Source organism: Suncus etruscus, chromosome 4 (genome assembly GCF_024139225.1).
Source record: "Suncus etruscus isolate mSunEtr1 chromosome 4, mSunEtr1.pri.cur, whole genome shotgun sequence".
NCBI lineage: Eukaryota > Metazoa > Chordata > Mammalia > Eulipotyphla > Soricidae > Suncus > Suncus etruscus.
This window is the reverse complement of record NC_064851.1, coordinates 103,511,936-103,528,593: the sequence shown is the minus strand read 5'-3', so window position 1 is coordinate 103,528,593 and position 16,658 is coordinate 103,511,936. Positions and strand designations below refer to the sequence as shown.

General features: G+C 48.9%; 1 protein-coding gene across 1 annotated transcript in view; it reads right to left on the bottom strand.

Moving 5' to 3' along the window:
- INTS9 (integrator complex subunit 9) overlaps positions 1-16,658 on the bottom strand; it is a 53,901-nt gene that overhangs the window by 18,921 nt on the left and 18,322 nt on the right. Inside the window, exons 2-4 of the mRNA XM_049771106.1 lie at positions 6,695-6,822; positions 4,541-4,601; positions 417-479 (exon numbers count right to left, since the gene is read on the bottom strand). Of these exons, the coding sequence (XP_049627063.1) occupies positions 417-479; positions 4,541-4,601; positions 6,695-6,822 (252 nt within the window). The remainder of the gene's footprint in view (positions 1-416; positions 480-4,540; positions 4,602-6,694; positions 6,823-16,658) is intronic.

The following is a 16,658-nucleotide window of genomic DNA, read 5'->3' as shown; positions in this document are numbered from 1 at the left end:
AAGAACTTTTGACAGTTTCCACACTGCCTGAGTAATAGCAATTTCCAATTACCTGCGATAAGCAAGACCAGAAGCTGCCAGGGCTGATCTAAGACACAGGCATTAGTGACACAGACCGAAAAGCCTGGAGTCATTTCCTCATCACGCTTAAAAACCTCGGCCCCGGCACAAGTGTCAGTGGGGATTACTGAGAGAGGGAGGGCATGGGAAGAGGAGAGTGACTTAAATGGTTTATAGACAACATCCAGGACTCCTAAATGATCCTTATCTTAGTGGCATAAGCATGTGCCTGGAATAGCAGATTAACTTCCATTTGAAAGCAGTAAGTAAAGCCCCTGAAAATTACGTCTCAACTTCACTTTTGAGAGACAGTAAGATCATCTTTGTTTCCCTGCTTGCATTCCCTTTAATCTTACCTCTGGTAAGCAGAATTCAGGCACTGAATCCACGAAGACATGACCTGAGCACTCCTTTAGCTCCTTAAAGAAATTAAAAGGGGACAATAAAAATTCTAGGATGCATTTATCCAGTACATAGTACAGTCCAAACTCCATTTTGGCCCTGACACAGAAATTTCCACGAGGAGTCCCAAATTGCGGGGACTGCAAGGAGGCTGGGTCCTGGTAGGTCAAGAAGGTGAAATGCCTCTTTTGGGCTAAAAATGCCAGCTTGGAGGGGCACCCAGACAAGAAGCCAGGTTTCTTGGTGTCACTTTGACATAGGACTGTGCCAGCGATGCCATGGCAGCTGGAGACTCAGTCTGGTCCAGACCAGCCAGATCAGAATTCTGGAAGTTGGCGAAGGTGGAGAATCCCAGGCCCCACCTAAGATCCAGGGACGACTAGAGACGAAACACCTGAATGTGTGATCAGGGCCCCCCACTGGTTGTTCTGTGGTAGGCAAAGGGAACCTCCATGTCTTTTCCCAAAAGGTGACTGGAAGTTTGGGGCCAATAAGGAGGGAGGCAAAGAGGGGGGACGGAGAGATGTGTTATCCCCACTCCTGCCCCATTACTGTGAATTTAATCGTTGTCTAGCCAGAAATACTCATATTTCATTCAAAAGCCAAAGGGAATCCTCTGAAAGATAGATACCATCAATATTCAGCCTTTTATCCACCAGGCTTGCCTGAGTTAGGGTTTCCGGCATAAACAGACCCCCAAAAAGGCAAGGGTAGAAGGGACAAATTTTGACGGCGGGGGCTGAAATAAAACAACAGCAGGCATAAGGTCAGAGGAGCAGATGGTGTCTGGCCATTAAGTCAAGTGTTAACCCATAATGCCACAGAGGTCATGAGGGCATAACTAGGAGAAAAATGAGGGGTGGGAGTTAAACCTGTACCTGAGAATCACACACCCCAGGGTGCAGGCCAGGAAGCTGGAGTGTCTCTGGCTTTTGTGCAGTTTCAGGGGAAAACTCTCCATCAGATCGACATCTGGGGGTAATGCACCGGGGAGGAAGACAGGAGGCTACCAAGGGGGACCACCATACCACAGGAAGATGACTGGAGTTGGCCTTTCCTTGCAGACACTCTACGTTGAAATCAAGGATTCCCGGACCCAACCAAGGTTAAAACCAGCTCAGGTTTCCCCAGGAGATCAGTAAGACACAGACTGCAGCAGATGTGCTTGGGCCAGAAAGTGAGCGGGATCATTTCTGTGCGTTCATGCTCATCTTTTCTTGGAGGGGTGGGGATTAAGGGGAGTTTGGGTCACACCCAGCTGTGCTCAGGTCTCACTCCTGGCGGGATTCCAGGGACAATACAGGGTAGTGGTGCACTAACCCAGGTGGGTCACAAGCAAGGCGAGTGCCCTCCCTACTATATGATGGCTCTGCCCTGAGTTCTTTTTTCTAATCACCTGGAACTCTAGTACTTCCCCAAGGACATGCTCCTTGGAAACTTTCCAAGGGGTCTGGATAGAAAGTTTTGCCTCCAAGTACCCTTGTAAACTGGGGCTCCATGTCCCCCAAGAGTGATCATTAAAGCAGTGAAAGGGTAGCTTCAGAAATGTGCCAATGTGGTTCAGCCAGACTGGGCTCTGCCAGCTACAGACAAACAAGCAATTAGATTTATTGGGAGAAAGGATCCCTGGGCCCCTTAGATTCAGCAGGATTTCATTCTAGGCCAATTGCGGGAAATTTGACAGTTCTGCCAGCAGGTTCTGGAACTTCCCCCCTCCCTGCAGTACCAGAGCAGGAGGAAGCCCTTGAGAATTGGGGTGGGTGGGCCTCCCTGGCCTAAAGATGTCCTGTCCTGGCCATTCTAAGCACTTGTTCTGTGGCTGTCGACTGCAATGAAAAGTGGTGCTTACTGGGGTCAGAGAGAGCACAGCAGGGTGGGATCTTGTCTTATGTGAGGCCAACTGGGGTTCGATCCCCAGCATCCATAGGGTCCCCTGAACCTTCCAGGAGTAATTTCTGAGCACAGAATCAGGAGTAACCTCTGAGTGTCGCAGGTGTGGTCCAAAAACATATAAACAAAAAAACCAACAGAAAAAAAAATAATTGGACCATGTTAAGAGTTTTATTAACATTTATTTTTGTATAGTGTGGTTGTCTGATGATTGACCCGAGGAATGAATTTTTTATTTTTATTTATTTTTTTGGTTTTTGGGCCACACCCAGTGATGCTCAGGGGGATACTCTTGGCTATGCGCTCAGAAATGGTTCCTGGCTTGGAGGACCATATGGGACACCGGGGGATCAAACTGTGGTCCATCCTAGGCTAGTGTGGGCAAGGCAGACGCCTTACCACTTGTGCCACCGCTCTGGCCCCAGGAATGAATTTCTGTGGCGACAATCTAATACAGAATGTAAGGGGGTCCAGAGAGAGAATATAGGGGTAGTAAGGCCACTAGCCTTGCATGCAGTTGAGCCCAGTTTCATCTCCGGCACCATATATAGTCCCCAAAGCACTGCCATGAGTGAGCCCTGAGCACTGAGCCAGAGTACTGCCAGGTGGGGCCTCAAAACAAAATAAGTTTTTGTTTTTATTTCGAGGCACACCCAGCGGTGCTTAAGGATTACTTCTAGCTCTGTGCTTGGGACCAAACCCAGGTCGGACACATGCAAGAAGGTAAACGCCCTCCACCCAATGTGACCCTGAGGTGACCTGAGGCCATCTAGAACCCAGAAGACCATCACTCTCCTGCAACTGGCAGAGTCTTGCTGACCCCCCCAAACAGGGTCCCAATGTTCCCTAGACTCTCCTCTATGCTCTGGCTCGGCCTGAAGGGATTAAAAACCCCATTTTTTGGGTTTTTGGGCCACATTTGGCAGTGTTCAGGGGTTACTCCTGGCTCTGCGCTTAGAAATCGCTCCTGCTGGGGCTGGGCGGTGGCGCTAGAGGTAAGGTGCCTGCCTTGCCTTCGCTAGCCTAGGACGGACCGTAGTTCAATCCCCCGGCGTCCCATATGGTCCCCCCAAACCAGAAGCAATTTCTGAGCGCATAGTCAGGAGTAGACTCTGAACGTTACCAGCTGTGGCCCCCCCCCCCAAAAAAAAATAGAAATCGCTCCTGCTGGGCCAGAGAGATAGCATGGAGGTAAGGTGTTTGCCTTGCATGAAGAAGAATGGTGGTTCGAATCCCGGCATCCTATATGGTCCCCCGAGCTTGCCAGGAGCGATTTCTGAGCGTAGAGCCAGGAGTGACCCCTGAGCGATGCTGGGTGTGACCCCCCCCAAAAAAAATAAAAATAAAAAGAAAGAAATCGCTCCTGGTGGGTTGGAGAGATAGCACAGCAGTAGGGCATTTGCCTTGCAAGCGGTCAACCCAGGAATGATGTTGGTTTGAATCCCAGCATCCCATATGGTCCTCCGAGCCTGCCAAGAGCGATTTCTGAACATAGAGCCAGGAGTAATCTCTGAGTGCTGCTGGATGTGCCCCCAAAACAAAACAAACAAACAAACAAAAAAAAAAAACTAAACCAATTGAAAAAAAAAAACCAGCTATAGGGGCCAGAGAGATAGCACAGAGCGTTTGCCTTGCAAACAGCCAACTCAGGACCTAAGGTGGTTGGTTGGAATCCTGGCATCCCATATGGTCCCCTGTGCCTGCCAGGGGCTATTTCTGAGCAGATAGCAAGGAGTAACCCCTGAGCACTGCCGGGTGTGGCCCAAAAACCAAACCCTCCCCCACCAAAGAAAAAACCCAGTTACATGTCTGGGCAGAGCCAATTGCACAGTCCAAATAGCCATGAGCCAGAGGGGGTCCAAGAGGTGTCTCCTGCCCCCAAATCCTCCTCGCCATACTGCAAGTAATGGCTTTATCTGTGAGCTAGAAAGTGGATTTGTAGCCACTGCTGCCCCTCAGCTTGTCTGTCACACATGAGCGAGCCAGATCTGCCTCAGGACCTTGAGTTTCTCCAATAGGCTTGGTTATAATTTGTCACCAAGTTCTGAAGTCTCCCCCCACACACAGTGCTTGGAGGCCTCCAAATACCTGGTAGTGAAGGCTGGGGCACGGGTGGGGGAGACCAGTAGCCATGTGAACTGAGGGGGTCAGGGGGACAGTACCACCTTCTCCCCTTCTTCCATGTTACCTTCTCCAAAAAAGCGTTTCCTTCCTTCAGGGACCAGCCGGGAAGGTTTGAGAGCCGGGGACTGAAAAACACAAGATGATATTACCCTAAACACAAGACGGTCCCACAATTTTTGCGGTCCAAAGTAGACAACAAGATTCTTTTATTTTTTATTTTATTTTATTTTATTGGTTTTTTGGGCCACACCTGGCAGTGTTCAGGGGTTACTCCTGGCTGTCTGCTCAGAAATAGCTCCTGGCAGGCACGGGGGACCATGTGGGACACCGGGATTCGAACCAACCACCTTTGGTCCTGGATCGGCTGCTTGCAAGGCAAACACCGCTGTGCTATCTCTCCAGGCCCCAATAAGATTCTTTTGTTAATTTTTTTTGGTTTTTGGGTCACACCCGGCAGTGCTTAGGGGTTACTCCTGACACTGTGCTCAGAAATCGCTCCTGACTGGGGCCGGAGAGGTATCATGGAGGGAGGGTGTTTGCCTTGCATGCAGAAGGATGGTGGTTCGAATCCCGGCATCCCATATGGTCCCCTAAGCCTGCCACAGGCGACTTCTGAGCACAGAGCCAGGAGTAACTCCTGAGCGCTGATGGGCATGACCCAAAAACCAATAAATAAATAAATAAATAAATAAATAAATAAATAAATAAATAAATAAATAAAGGAAAAGAAATTGCTCCTGGTAGGCTCGGGAAATCATATGGGATACCGGGATTTGAACCACTGTCCTTCTGCATGCAGGGCAAACACCCTACCTCCATGCTATATCTCTGGCCACAGGAGGAGAGTTTATTATTTTTTAATTTAGATTCCTACCTGGCAGTGCTCAGGGCTTCCTCCCACACTTAGGGATCATTCCTGGTAGTGCCTGCGGGACTATATATATGGGATACTAGAGATCCAATACCTGTTGATTTCAAAAGTGCCCCCCCCCCCTTAACTGCTACCCAAAGAGAGGCAGCGAGACTGCAGCTGGGGTTAAGGGATTAAGATTTGGGAGCTGGGGGCCCGGAGATATAGCACAGTGGTGTTTGCCTTGCAAGCAGTTGATCCAGGACCAAAGGTGGTTGGTTCGAATCCTGGTGTCCCATATAGTCCCCTGGGCCAGCCAGGAGCTATTTCTGAGCAGACAGCCAGGAGTGACCCCTGAGCACCGCCGGGTGTGACCCAAAAACCAAAAAAAAAAAAAAAGATTTGGGAGCTGGGGCCAGGAAGGTGGCGCTAGATAAGGTGTTTGCCTTGCAAGCGCTAGCGTAGGACGGACCGCGGTTCGATACCCCGGCATCCCATATGGTCTCCCCAAGCCAGGGGTGATTTCTGAGCGCAGAGCCAGGAGTAACCCCTGAGCGTCAAACGGGTGTGGCCCAAAAAACAAAAAAAAAAAAAAGAAAGAAAAGAAAAGATTTTGGAGCTGAGGGGCCAGAGAGATAGCATGGAGGTAGGGCTTTTTGCCTTGCATGCAGAAGGAGGGTGAATCGAATCCCCGAGCCTGCCAGGAGTGATTCCTGAATGCAGAGCTAGGAGTAACCCTTGTGCACTACCAGTGTGCCCCCCCCCAAGTAAACAGACAAAAAACAAAAAAAATGTAGGCAATTGAGAGAACTTAAGGGCTAGAGCACAAACTTCACATGTCAGAGGCCTCGCGTCTGAGCCCCAGCAGCAAAGGGGACCCAAGCACTCCCAAATGCAGCTCTGGTGGTCCCCGAGCTTCAGGGCTTGAGCCTCAAACCTGCAGGCCCTAGAGTATTATTTGAGGCATGCCTTGGTTCATTTTTGGGAGGTCCAAAGCCAAAATCATAAACAAGTCAATCAATAAATCAATGCACTGGGGGCCAGAGCGATAGCACAGTGGTAGGGCATTTTGCCTAGCATGCTGCTGATCTGGAATGGACCCGGGTTATATGCCAGGAGTAATTTCTAAATGCAGAGCTAGGAGTAACCTTTGAGCACTGCTGGATGTGGCCCAAAAACAAACAAAAAAAAAAATGGAAGAAGAAGAAAAAAATCAGTACACAACAACCCCATCAACCTGGTCAGAGGAAATAATTTTGATGATGAATAATGTTTTTAAGGGAACACGGTGAACTGAGGAAAGATGACGACGTTCTGGTCGTTGGGGTGCAAAGAGGCACACTAGATAACGAATCAGCAAGTCTGTACCTCTGGACCAGTGGCAAGGGCAGGAAGTTGAGGGTAGATGTCATGTCCAATCCGCAGTCCAGCATGATAGTAGTGGACTTGAATTTGAGCACATTGCAGGGCAGGGTTGGGTGTCCTGACAGGCAGTACTGAAAGAGAAGGAAAAGGGCATGTTGATCAGCACTGGGCAAAGCCCATTATGGTGGCTCCTCCTCTGACTCCTAGACCAGGAGCTCCGGAAACATTTTCTGTGGCTCATCCCAAACCTTAATGTCTAAGAAGACCCTGGTTCGCTGTGGCTCAACTGAGCAGTTTAGAGGGATCATCGCCATGCCATTAGGAAGTTTCCATGCTATTGTCCCCCACTATCCCCTCACAGGACACCCCAATGTCTTTCCCAGTGCACTCCGAGCTGACTGAGGCTGAGGCAGCCTCACACTGGCCTCTGAGTTCAGGTTTCTCTTCCGGTCAATCAGAACTTTGTTCCAAAAGGGAGCAGAGGGGAAGGGTCTGCAGAGTCCCCGCTCAGCCTCATCAGGACAAAGGACCCCAATGGCCAAGTGGCTTTCCAGACATGTGGAGGCTGTGCAGGAAAGGGCAATGCCTATAATCAGAGTGTCTCTCTGCTGGGCACAGAGGGGGCAGGAGGCAGGGGCCTGGCCATGGTGGCAGAGACTAAGCCACACAGTGCATCACCCCAACCTGAGCTTCATCTGGTCAGTGCGGACGTGGGCCACAGATGTTGGGGGGTGGCACCATCCACACAGATGTTGGGGGGGTGGCACCATCCACCTCTGAATACTGGGGCTGTTCTGGAGAGAAGCGAAGACCTTTCCCCCTCCTCCCCAGACTTTCCTGGGGTCTCTCACTGGCCCAAAAAACAGATTTGTGGGGAGACATGTCTCTCCTACCAAGACCAGCAACAAGTCCAAGTCCAGGGTGAGTCAAAGGAGGTGAGCCATAGCCCCAGGATCCTGTGCTTAGCTGGTTTGGTTGCAGCAGCAACATTCTCCTGTCCCCAGAAGTCACTTCCAGGACTGACCTTTTCTTTGTTGTTGTTTTTCTTTTGGGGGGGCCACACCTGTGGTGCTCAGGGGTAAGTTACTTCCGGGCTCTGTGCTCAGAAATTACTATGGGATGCTGGGATTGAACCTGGGTCAAGGCAAATGACCTCTCCACTGTGCTATCACTCTAGCCCTTTGCTTTTGATTTTTTTTCTTTCCAACTGCATTTTCTTTTTTGGGGGGGGCACACCTGTTTACTGCTCAGGGGTTACTCCTGGCTAAGCGCTCAGAAACTGCCCCTGGCTTGGGGGCCGGGGCCTCCCCATATTCATGTTTCCTAGACTGTACTGTTGTGTGCCAAAGTCCCAGGGCACCTCAACCCTAAGAAGCCAATGTGGCACCAGGAAGGGATGATTTTTGGCACCTCAGGAACTGACTGAGCACGTTTCTGTGTGTCACCGGAAGCCATCAGGCAGCTTATAACCTAGTGGGACTGAAGGGATGATGCTGGAAACCCCAGGAGACACAAGACTTCACCTAAAAGTTAGGAAGAAATGAAGTCTGTAGCAAAGATGGAAAAAAAGGCAGAAAGAATAGTAACTCCAACTGTTTTGGGGAGTGAGCAGTGCTCAGGGATCAATTCTGGTGGGACTCCAGGGACAATATGGGGTTTGGAATCAGATCTGGGTCAGCTGCATGTAAAGCAAACACACTACCCACTGTACTATTTTCTTCCGTACCCAAAATCACACTTTTCTTTTTTTTGGTTTTTGGGCCGAACTGGGTAATGCTCAGGGGTTACTCCTAGCTATGTGCTCAGAAATTGCTCCTGGCTTGGGGGACCATATGGGACGCTGGGGGATCAAACTGAGGTCCTAAGCTAGTGCAGGCAAGGCAGATACCTTACCCTTTGTGCCACCACTCTGGTCTCATGCCCCCCTTTTATTAATCCCTATTTTCACATTTGTAAAAGCTACCTTATTAGAGCAACCGTGGGTGCTGTTTTTAAAACTGACGGTGAGGGGCCAGAGTCAGCTAAGCAGCTAGGTGAGTTCCAAATTCAACCCCTGGTACTGCAGGGTCTATCAGGAGCAGCCCCTGACCACCACTGTATGTAGCTCCCAAAACTCAGGGTGGCTGGGAACTAGGGGGATAATTCAAGCATCTGGAGCCAGAGCAATAACACAGTGGGGGAGGGCATTTGCCTTGCACTTGACTGACCTGGGTTTGATCCCCAGCATCGAATTGGGTCCCCTGAGTCTGCCAGGAATGACTAATAAGCACAAAGCTAGGAATAACCCTGAATATGGCCAGGTGTCGCCCCAAAAATCAAGACAAAAACAAAGGTTAAAGCATTTGCCCTGCATGTGATTAACCCTGATTTGATCTCTGAGCACCGAGTTAAACCTTGAATATTAAAGGATGCGGCAGCCCCAAAAAACTGTGGTGGGACAGGCTTTTTTGTTTTGGGGTCACACTCAGCTATGCTGTTTTCTCCTGGCTCTGAGCTCGGGGATTTCTTCTGGCGGTGCTCAGGAAACCAGAGGGAATGCTGGGGATCGAACCTTGGTTAGCTGTGCGCAAGGCAAGTGCCCTCCCACCCTGTACTGGGACGTTTAAGGTCGCTTCCTGATGCCCCATAACAAATGCCCAGGCCGAGAGCTGGCCAGCACTGCAGGCTTTTTCCATGCTGGACCTGGTCTGCAGAGGGTTCCCAGAAGCGGCATTAACTAGGTCAAAAAAAAAAAAAAAAAAAAAAAGGACCTTTTATGGCTCTTAGATCCGCTGCCAAGAAGCTCTCCCAGAAGGTTGTACCTACGGGAGGAGCCGTGGGGTATAAATCAGGAGGTTTCACTGCCGATTCCCCAGAATGAGAGTCAGAGCCATCTGAAGTCAGAGACACATTGAGGCACCCCTGATTAGAAGTTTAGCTGCAACAAATGGCTTCAGGGTAGAGAGGGGTCTGGGCGGGGGAGGGATTTAGACCCTGCACAGAATCTGGGCAGCCTGGGATGGGGGGGGGGGGGAGAGAGGAGAGAGAAGAGACAGAGGAAGAGAGAGAGAGACTGAGATAGAGGAGGGAGAGGAAGAGAGAAGATGAAAGAGAAAGAAGAAAGGGGAGGAGAGAGAGATGAGAGAGGCCAAGGGCAATGACAGAGAGAGAGCAAGAGAGAGGAGATAGAGGGAGAGGAATAAGGACACAGGCAATGACAGAGAGAGAGAAACACAGACAGAAAGTAGGGGGAGAGGGACTGAGACAGGATGACATGACAAGCTCAGACACAGCACTGTGGCACAGGACCTGTTGTTTGCTTTCCACAGGCAATGACAGGTCCACACCCAGCATCATTTCCAGGCAGTGACATTCCCCAGCATCAGTCCTCTACCTCTCTAGGACACTTGTGCTGTGCCCTGAGTAGGAAAGCATGGGTGGGATTTGAGACAGGTTTTGTTTGCTTCACTGGGAAACAGCAGCAGTGAGGGGAACAGCGGTCTGATTCTGGCCAAAGGAAGCATCAACTGTTTCTAACTGTGTTTTCTGGCTCAACCAGCACAGTGCAAGGCCTTTATGGGCTGCCGATTTCTGCTCAGCACAGCAGACATAGGGTTTCTTGGGTGACTGATGTTGTGAGGGCTTTTTGGTCTTTGGTGGTCACTGTTACGAGCGGGGTGTGGCTTCGGGGCTTGCGTCTGTTTAATATCTGGACACATGGTCTACGAACTTGGAAGGGAGCTCGTGTAGGTGCCACCCTGGACTGGTCTTAATCATGCTGTACTCACAAAAGTTGCTAGATTTGCCCAGAAGAATGGGGTGTGAAGTGAGGGCAGGAAAGGGACCATTAGGACAGTGATAGAGGAATGGTCACTCTGGCAGAGAACTAGGTGCTGGAAGGAGGCAAAGTAATAGGCATGATGCCCCTTTGGTTATAGTGCAAACCACTGTGTGGCTAAAAAGAAAAAGGAGGGGGAGGAGGAAGATGAAGAAGAGGAAGAAGAGAAAGAGGAGGAGGAGGAGGAAGGAGAAGACTGTGAAGGTCTGCTACAGAGGCAGGCAAGGGTGAGGAAGTAACATTGGTGGCGGGAAATGTGCCCAAGTCGATGAAACATCGCAAGACTGAAACTCAATCATGAACAACATTGTAATGGTGTTTCTCATGGCGATACAATTATAAATAAATGATTAAAAACAAAAAGCTTCTAGAGCATTTCAAGCATGTAGTAAAAAGCAACCCCAACACAATCTACTCCTGTTCCTGAGGCTAATGCACCCCACCTTTTTGGGGGGTCTAGGATGGCAGAGACACTCCTTCACACTTGGTTTGTAGTTAGCTGTTCTCATTTCAACCCATCTCTGGTTCTGCCCTGCTTGGGCTGAATTCCTTTCTTCCTTCCCAGTTTGGTTCCCCCTGAAATGCATCCCCGAGAATCCCTGAGCCTTGTAGTATTTCCCGCCTGAGACCTCTTTGCTGATGTTTCCCCCCTTCCCCAATCCTACCAGTTAGCCCCCTAACCTCATGCAGGGGACCCCCTCTGGATGTGACTGTTTCCCCTATGGGAGGCACTGCTTTGGCAGAGATGAATAACACCCCAACCACAGGTTCTTTCTGAGTCCTTTCCAGCCTGCAAATGTCTGGGGGGACCACACTTGGGGGGACTCCTGGGAGTGATGTGAGAATGTGTGGTACAGTTTGGGGTGGGCAGGTCAGTGCCATGACCCTGAGGCAAGTTCCCTAGGGAACCATGTAGTGTCTTGCTTCTGACCATCCTCAGACCCGGTAGGTGACCCAAGGCAGGTGAACCCTGGGAAGGGGACCACAGCGTCCCCTGTCTGTAGCAGTAGAATTGCCTGCCTCTAAGAGGGGGCTGTGCAGCATCTCATGGGGCACAAGATGGGCACAAGGATAACACCATTTCTTTTTTCTTTCATTTTTAGTTTATTTTGGGCTACACACAATGATGCTCAGGGCTCACTCCTGCCTCTGCACTCAGGGATCACTCCTGGTGGGGCTCAGGGGAGCCTAGACGATTTTGAGGATTGAACCTGGGCCAGCGGCATGCAATGCACTTTCCCAGCTGTACATTATCTCTCTAGTTTAGATTCGTTCTTGAACTATCTATCTATCTATCTATCTATCTATCTATCTATCTATCTATCTATCTATCTATCTATCTATCTATCTTTTTAATTTTACTTCTTTATTTTATTTTTGGGCCATACCCACTAGTGATCAGGACTTATTCCTGGCTCTGCACTCAGGAATCCTGGTGGGCTCAGGAGAGCTGGGAATTAAAATGGGGTTGGCTATTGTGCAAGGCAAGTATCCTACCCATTGTACTATTTTTAGATTTTTCCAACTTTGATTATATATACATATATATAATCTAAAAAAAAAATATATATATATATATAAAAGCTCCTGGCAGGCTCAGGGGACCATATAGGATGCCAGGATTTGAACAGGGGGTCCATCCTGTGTTGGCCACGTGCAAGGCAAATGCCTTACTGCTGTGCTATTGCTCCGTCCCCCTAATGTTTTATTGCTGCAGAACTCTTAAGCCCCTAAATCACAACTGTCTATATTAACAAGATGTCTTTTCTTGTGTATGTGTGTGTGTGTGTGTGTGTGTGTGTGTAGGATGGTCACATCCCATGGTGTTCAGGGCTTACTCCTAGCTCTGCTCAGAGGACCATAGGCAGTGCTAGGAATAGAACTCAGGTCAGCTCCACACAAGTCAAGTGTCTTACCTGCTATACCATCTCTCCATCCCCCAAATTTTCTATTTTAATTGCTTTAATTTAATTTTAGGCATAAATAACACTATTTAGAATAGTGTTATCAACAGTTTCATGCACATGACATCCAGTACTATATCTTCCCATAGAGTCTGTTTCCTTCCAGGACTATTTCAGGAACCCTCCTGCCCACCCCTCACTAAAGGATCAGGGGTTTATGTTTTGTTTTGAGGCTACAACTGGCGGCGCACAGGGGTTACTCCTGGTTTTGTGCTCAGAAATGGCTCCTGGCAGGCTCGGGGGACCATATGGGATGCCAGGGATTAAACCTGGATCTGTTCTGGATCATTCGTGTGCAGGCAAACACCTACCGCTGTGCTATCACTCCAGCCCTAAGAATCAGTTTTATAGGTGATAGTATCAATGGCTTGTCACTGACACGCCCAGCCCCTTTTTAACTAACTCTGACGAGGGCTGCGGTGTTTCACAAACATAGTGCAAAGAAATTCAGTTCACTTTTCTCCACTGGCTGTGTAGTGAAGAAATAACTATTTACTTATGATTCAAATACATTAAAAAAAACATTTTTGCAAATTGATTTTTGTCTAATGGTTTGGCTTTGTAGTATAACATAGAAAGCCTATTAGTCTAATTTGCATATAAACAAATATAGGGAAAAACAAATCTCACAGGATCCAGAGAATGTATTTGAAAACACAAGAATGATACAAGACAAAAACCCTTAACACTGTAAATGGAAGATACTACCTTAGACTATTTGGTTGTTGTTGTCTTGGGTCCCCTTGGCAATGCATAGGGGTTACTCCTGGCTCTGTGCTCAGGAATCACTCCTGGCAGACTCAGAGGAACATATGGGATGTCAGGGATTGAACCCCAGTTGGCTGCATACAAGGTAAATGCCTTCCCCATTTTACTATCACACAGACCCCTGTTCTTGAGTCCATTGACAATACCCAAATAAATCCTACATGATTTAGCATAAAAAAGACATCCAGAGTATGACTTCTTAAAAAACTACCTATAAGGGGCCGGGCGGTGATGCAAGAGGTAAGGTGCCTGCCTTGCCTGCTCTAGCCTTGGACGGACTGCGGTTCGATCCCCCGGTGTCCCATATGGTCCTGCAAGCCAGGAGCGACTTCTGTGCGCATAGCCAGGAGTAACCCCTGAGCATTACTGGGTGTGGCCCAAAACCACCCCCCCCAAAAAAAACTACCTATAATACCCAAAATATACAGCAAGAAAAAAATAGATGTGAAATGGAGAACTGATTGCTCACAGATGAGTAACTTAAATGAACTGCGTTCATAAATGTCAATAATGCAAAAAAAATACAGACTATTATTCTACAATTAGAATAAAACCTATAAGGGAAAAATAATTAAGTAAAGTATAGGTTGAAAGTTGAAAGGTGTAAGGGGCCTGAGAGATAGTACAGTGGGTAGGGCGCTTGCCTTATACAAGACTGACCCAGGTTCAATCCCTGACACCCCTTACAGTTGCCTGAGCCAAACAGAGACTCTGAATGCAGAGACAGGAATAACCCCTGAGCACTATTGGATGTGGCCCCAAAACAGCTTAAATAAAGATATTATATATATATGATTATATATATAAAATCACTTCAAAGTGGGGTGGGATCCCTCACTTTGTTGGCTAGCGCTGTTCCCCCTCAATAGAGATCAACATGCCATGGTCAAGTGTGACCCCAGCCGAGCTTGAGGGTGAACACTGCAATGGAGCCCAGGAGGCTCATGGCTACTTCACGGTAACAAGGGTGGGAATAGGGGGCCTGAGGGGAGGGGACGGAAGAAGGAGAAGCATAGCACTCCAAACCATCCTTCCCAGGAGAGCCACTTCATGCTCACTGTGTGCCTGGGTTCCTCCCCCTCCAGGTACCATGATGCTGACCCCCCATGGGTAAAGCTATCTGGATCCCACCCCTGTCTCCAGGACTCCTGTCCTCTCAGTAACCCCCAAAGAATTCACAGTCTAAGAAGCTATTTCTGGTGTGTTTTGTTAGTTCATTTGCTTTGGCTATTTTTACTCCACGCACATATTTTCACATCTTTAAAATGTGGTGTTTCCGAGGGGTAAAATCCACACTTGTCCCTCCCTCCCCCACAATGGTCCCCTGACAAAGACTTGTTCTGCTCTTCAGACTCTTGGTTTTCAGAAAAAAAAAAAAAAAAGATTAAAGGGCTGGAGTGATAGCACAGCAGGTAAGACCTTTGCCTTGCACAGGGCCGACCCAGGTTCAATCCCTGGTATCCCATAAGGTCCCCTGACCCTGCCAGGAGTGATTTCTGAGCACAGAGTCAGGAGTAACCCCTGAATATCACAAAGTATACCCCCCCCCAAGAACAAAGAAAAAGAGAATGGGTGGAGTGTTAGTCCAATGGGTGGGGCATTTGCTTTACACACAGTGGACCTGGGTTTGATCCTAGTATTGCAAAGGGTCCCCTGAGCACAGAGCCTCGAGTAATCCCTGAACACAGAGCCAGGAGTGAGCCTTGAGCACTGATGGGTGTGATCTCAAAAAAGAACAAAAGTTTAAGAGGGACTAGAGAGACAGTATAGCACACAGCTGACCTGGATTCGATCCCTGGCATCACAGAGGGTCCCCTGAGCCTACCAAGAGTGATCCCTGAGCACAGAACCAGCAGTAACTCCTGAGCACTGCTGGGTGAGGGTCCGATTCCCCTCCCTTTAAGATGAGAAAGAGAATAGGATAAAGCTCTGTGCTTTAACCTCTTGTGGCCCCCCCCCTTGCTGAGACCCTAAGCCAGGGAGAAGCACAGAGCTGCCCATGGGGGCACAAGTGGCACAGCCAGAGAGGGGACAGGAGATGGTACCATAGCTCAGAGTCTGATTTGCTCTGGACAATTCCCTACTCTCTTCCCTTTCCTCTTTGGAAGGAACAAACCAGGTTCTTTTTGTTGTTGTTTTTGGGCCACACCAGTGGCGCTCAGAGGTTACTCCTGGCTCTGCATTTAGAAATTGTTCCTTGGGGCTGGAGAGATAGCAAGGTGTTGCCTTGCATGCAGAAGGTCAGAGGTTTGAATTCTGGCGTCCCATATGGTCCCCCGAGTCTGCCAGGAGTAACCCCTGAGCACTGCCAGCTGTGACCCAAAAACAAAACAAAAAAGAAATTGTTCCTTGCAGGCCCAGGGGACCTTATGGGATACCAAGGATCAAATCCAGGTCCGTCCCAAGTCGGCAGTGTGCAAGGAAAACACCCTACTGCTATGCTATTGCTCTGAGCCCCCAAACCAGATTCTTTATTTTTTATTATTAAATAGTATTTTATTTAAACACCTTGATTACAAACATGATTGTGGTTGGGTTTCTGTCATGTAAAGAACACCCTCCATCACCAGTGCAACATTCCCATCACCAATGTCCCAAATCTCCCCCCTCCCTACCCCACTCCCACCTGTACTCTAGACAGGCTTTCTATTTCCCTCATACATACAAGTTCTTAACTGGAACCCTTCCTCCCCATTTCTTCCACCTGGCAAAAGAGGGCAAAAGGGGGCAGGAAGGGCCCGGAGAGATAGCACAGCGGTGTTTGCCTTGCAAGCAGCCGATCCAGGACCAAAGGTGGTTGGTTCGAATCCCGGTGTCCCATATGGTCCCCCATGCCTGCCAGGAGCTATTTCTGAGCAGACAGCCAGGAGTAACCCCTGAGCACTGCCGGGTGTGGCCCAAAAACCAAAAAAAAAAAAAAAAAAAGGGGGGGGGGGTAGGGCAGGAAAGGCCAGGGCTGCGAGGCCAGGCAGAATGAATCATGGTAATGATCTAATAATAAAAACAACAACAACAATAACAGAAACACCCATTACACGCACTTCAGACCAAGATCTCCCCCCTTGAGTCCCCCATAACTGTCTTTCTATACTGTTTTCATACCTTCTATCTGGGGCAAGGGGGATTGTTTTGGCTATGCCTGGCAGCAATCAGGGGTTACTCCTGGCTCTGTGCTCGGAATCACTCCTGGCAGGCTTGGGGGACCCTATGGGATTCTGGGGATTGAACCCAGGTTGGCTGTGTGAAAGGCAAATGCCTTCCCCAACTGTGCTATCGGTCTGGCACCTGTTTTCATACTTTTATTTCATGATGCATTTTCTTTGTAATTCAGTTTCAGGATATTGGTTTTCTCTTGGTCTTTGGACTACAACCAGCAATGTTCTGGGCTTAACACTGGCTCTGTGCTTAGGGATCACTT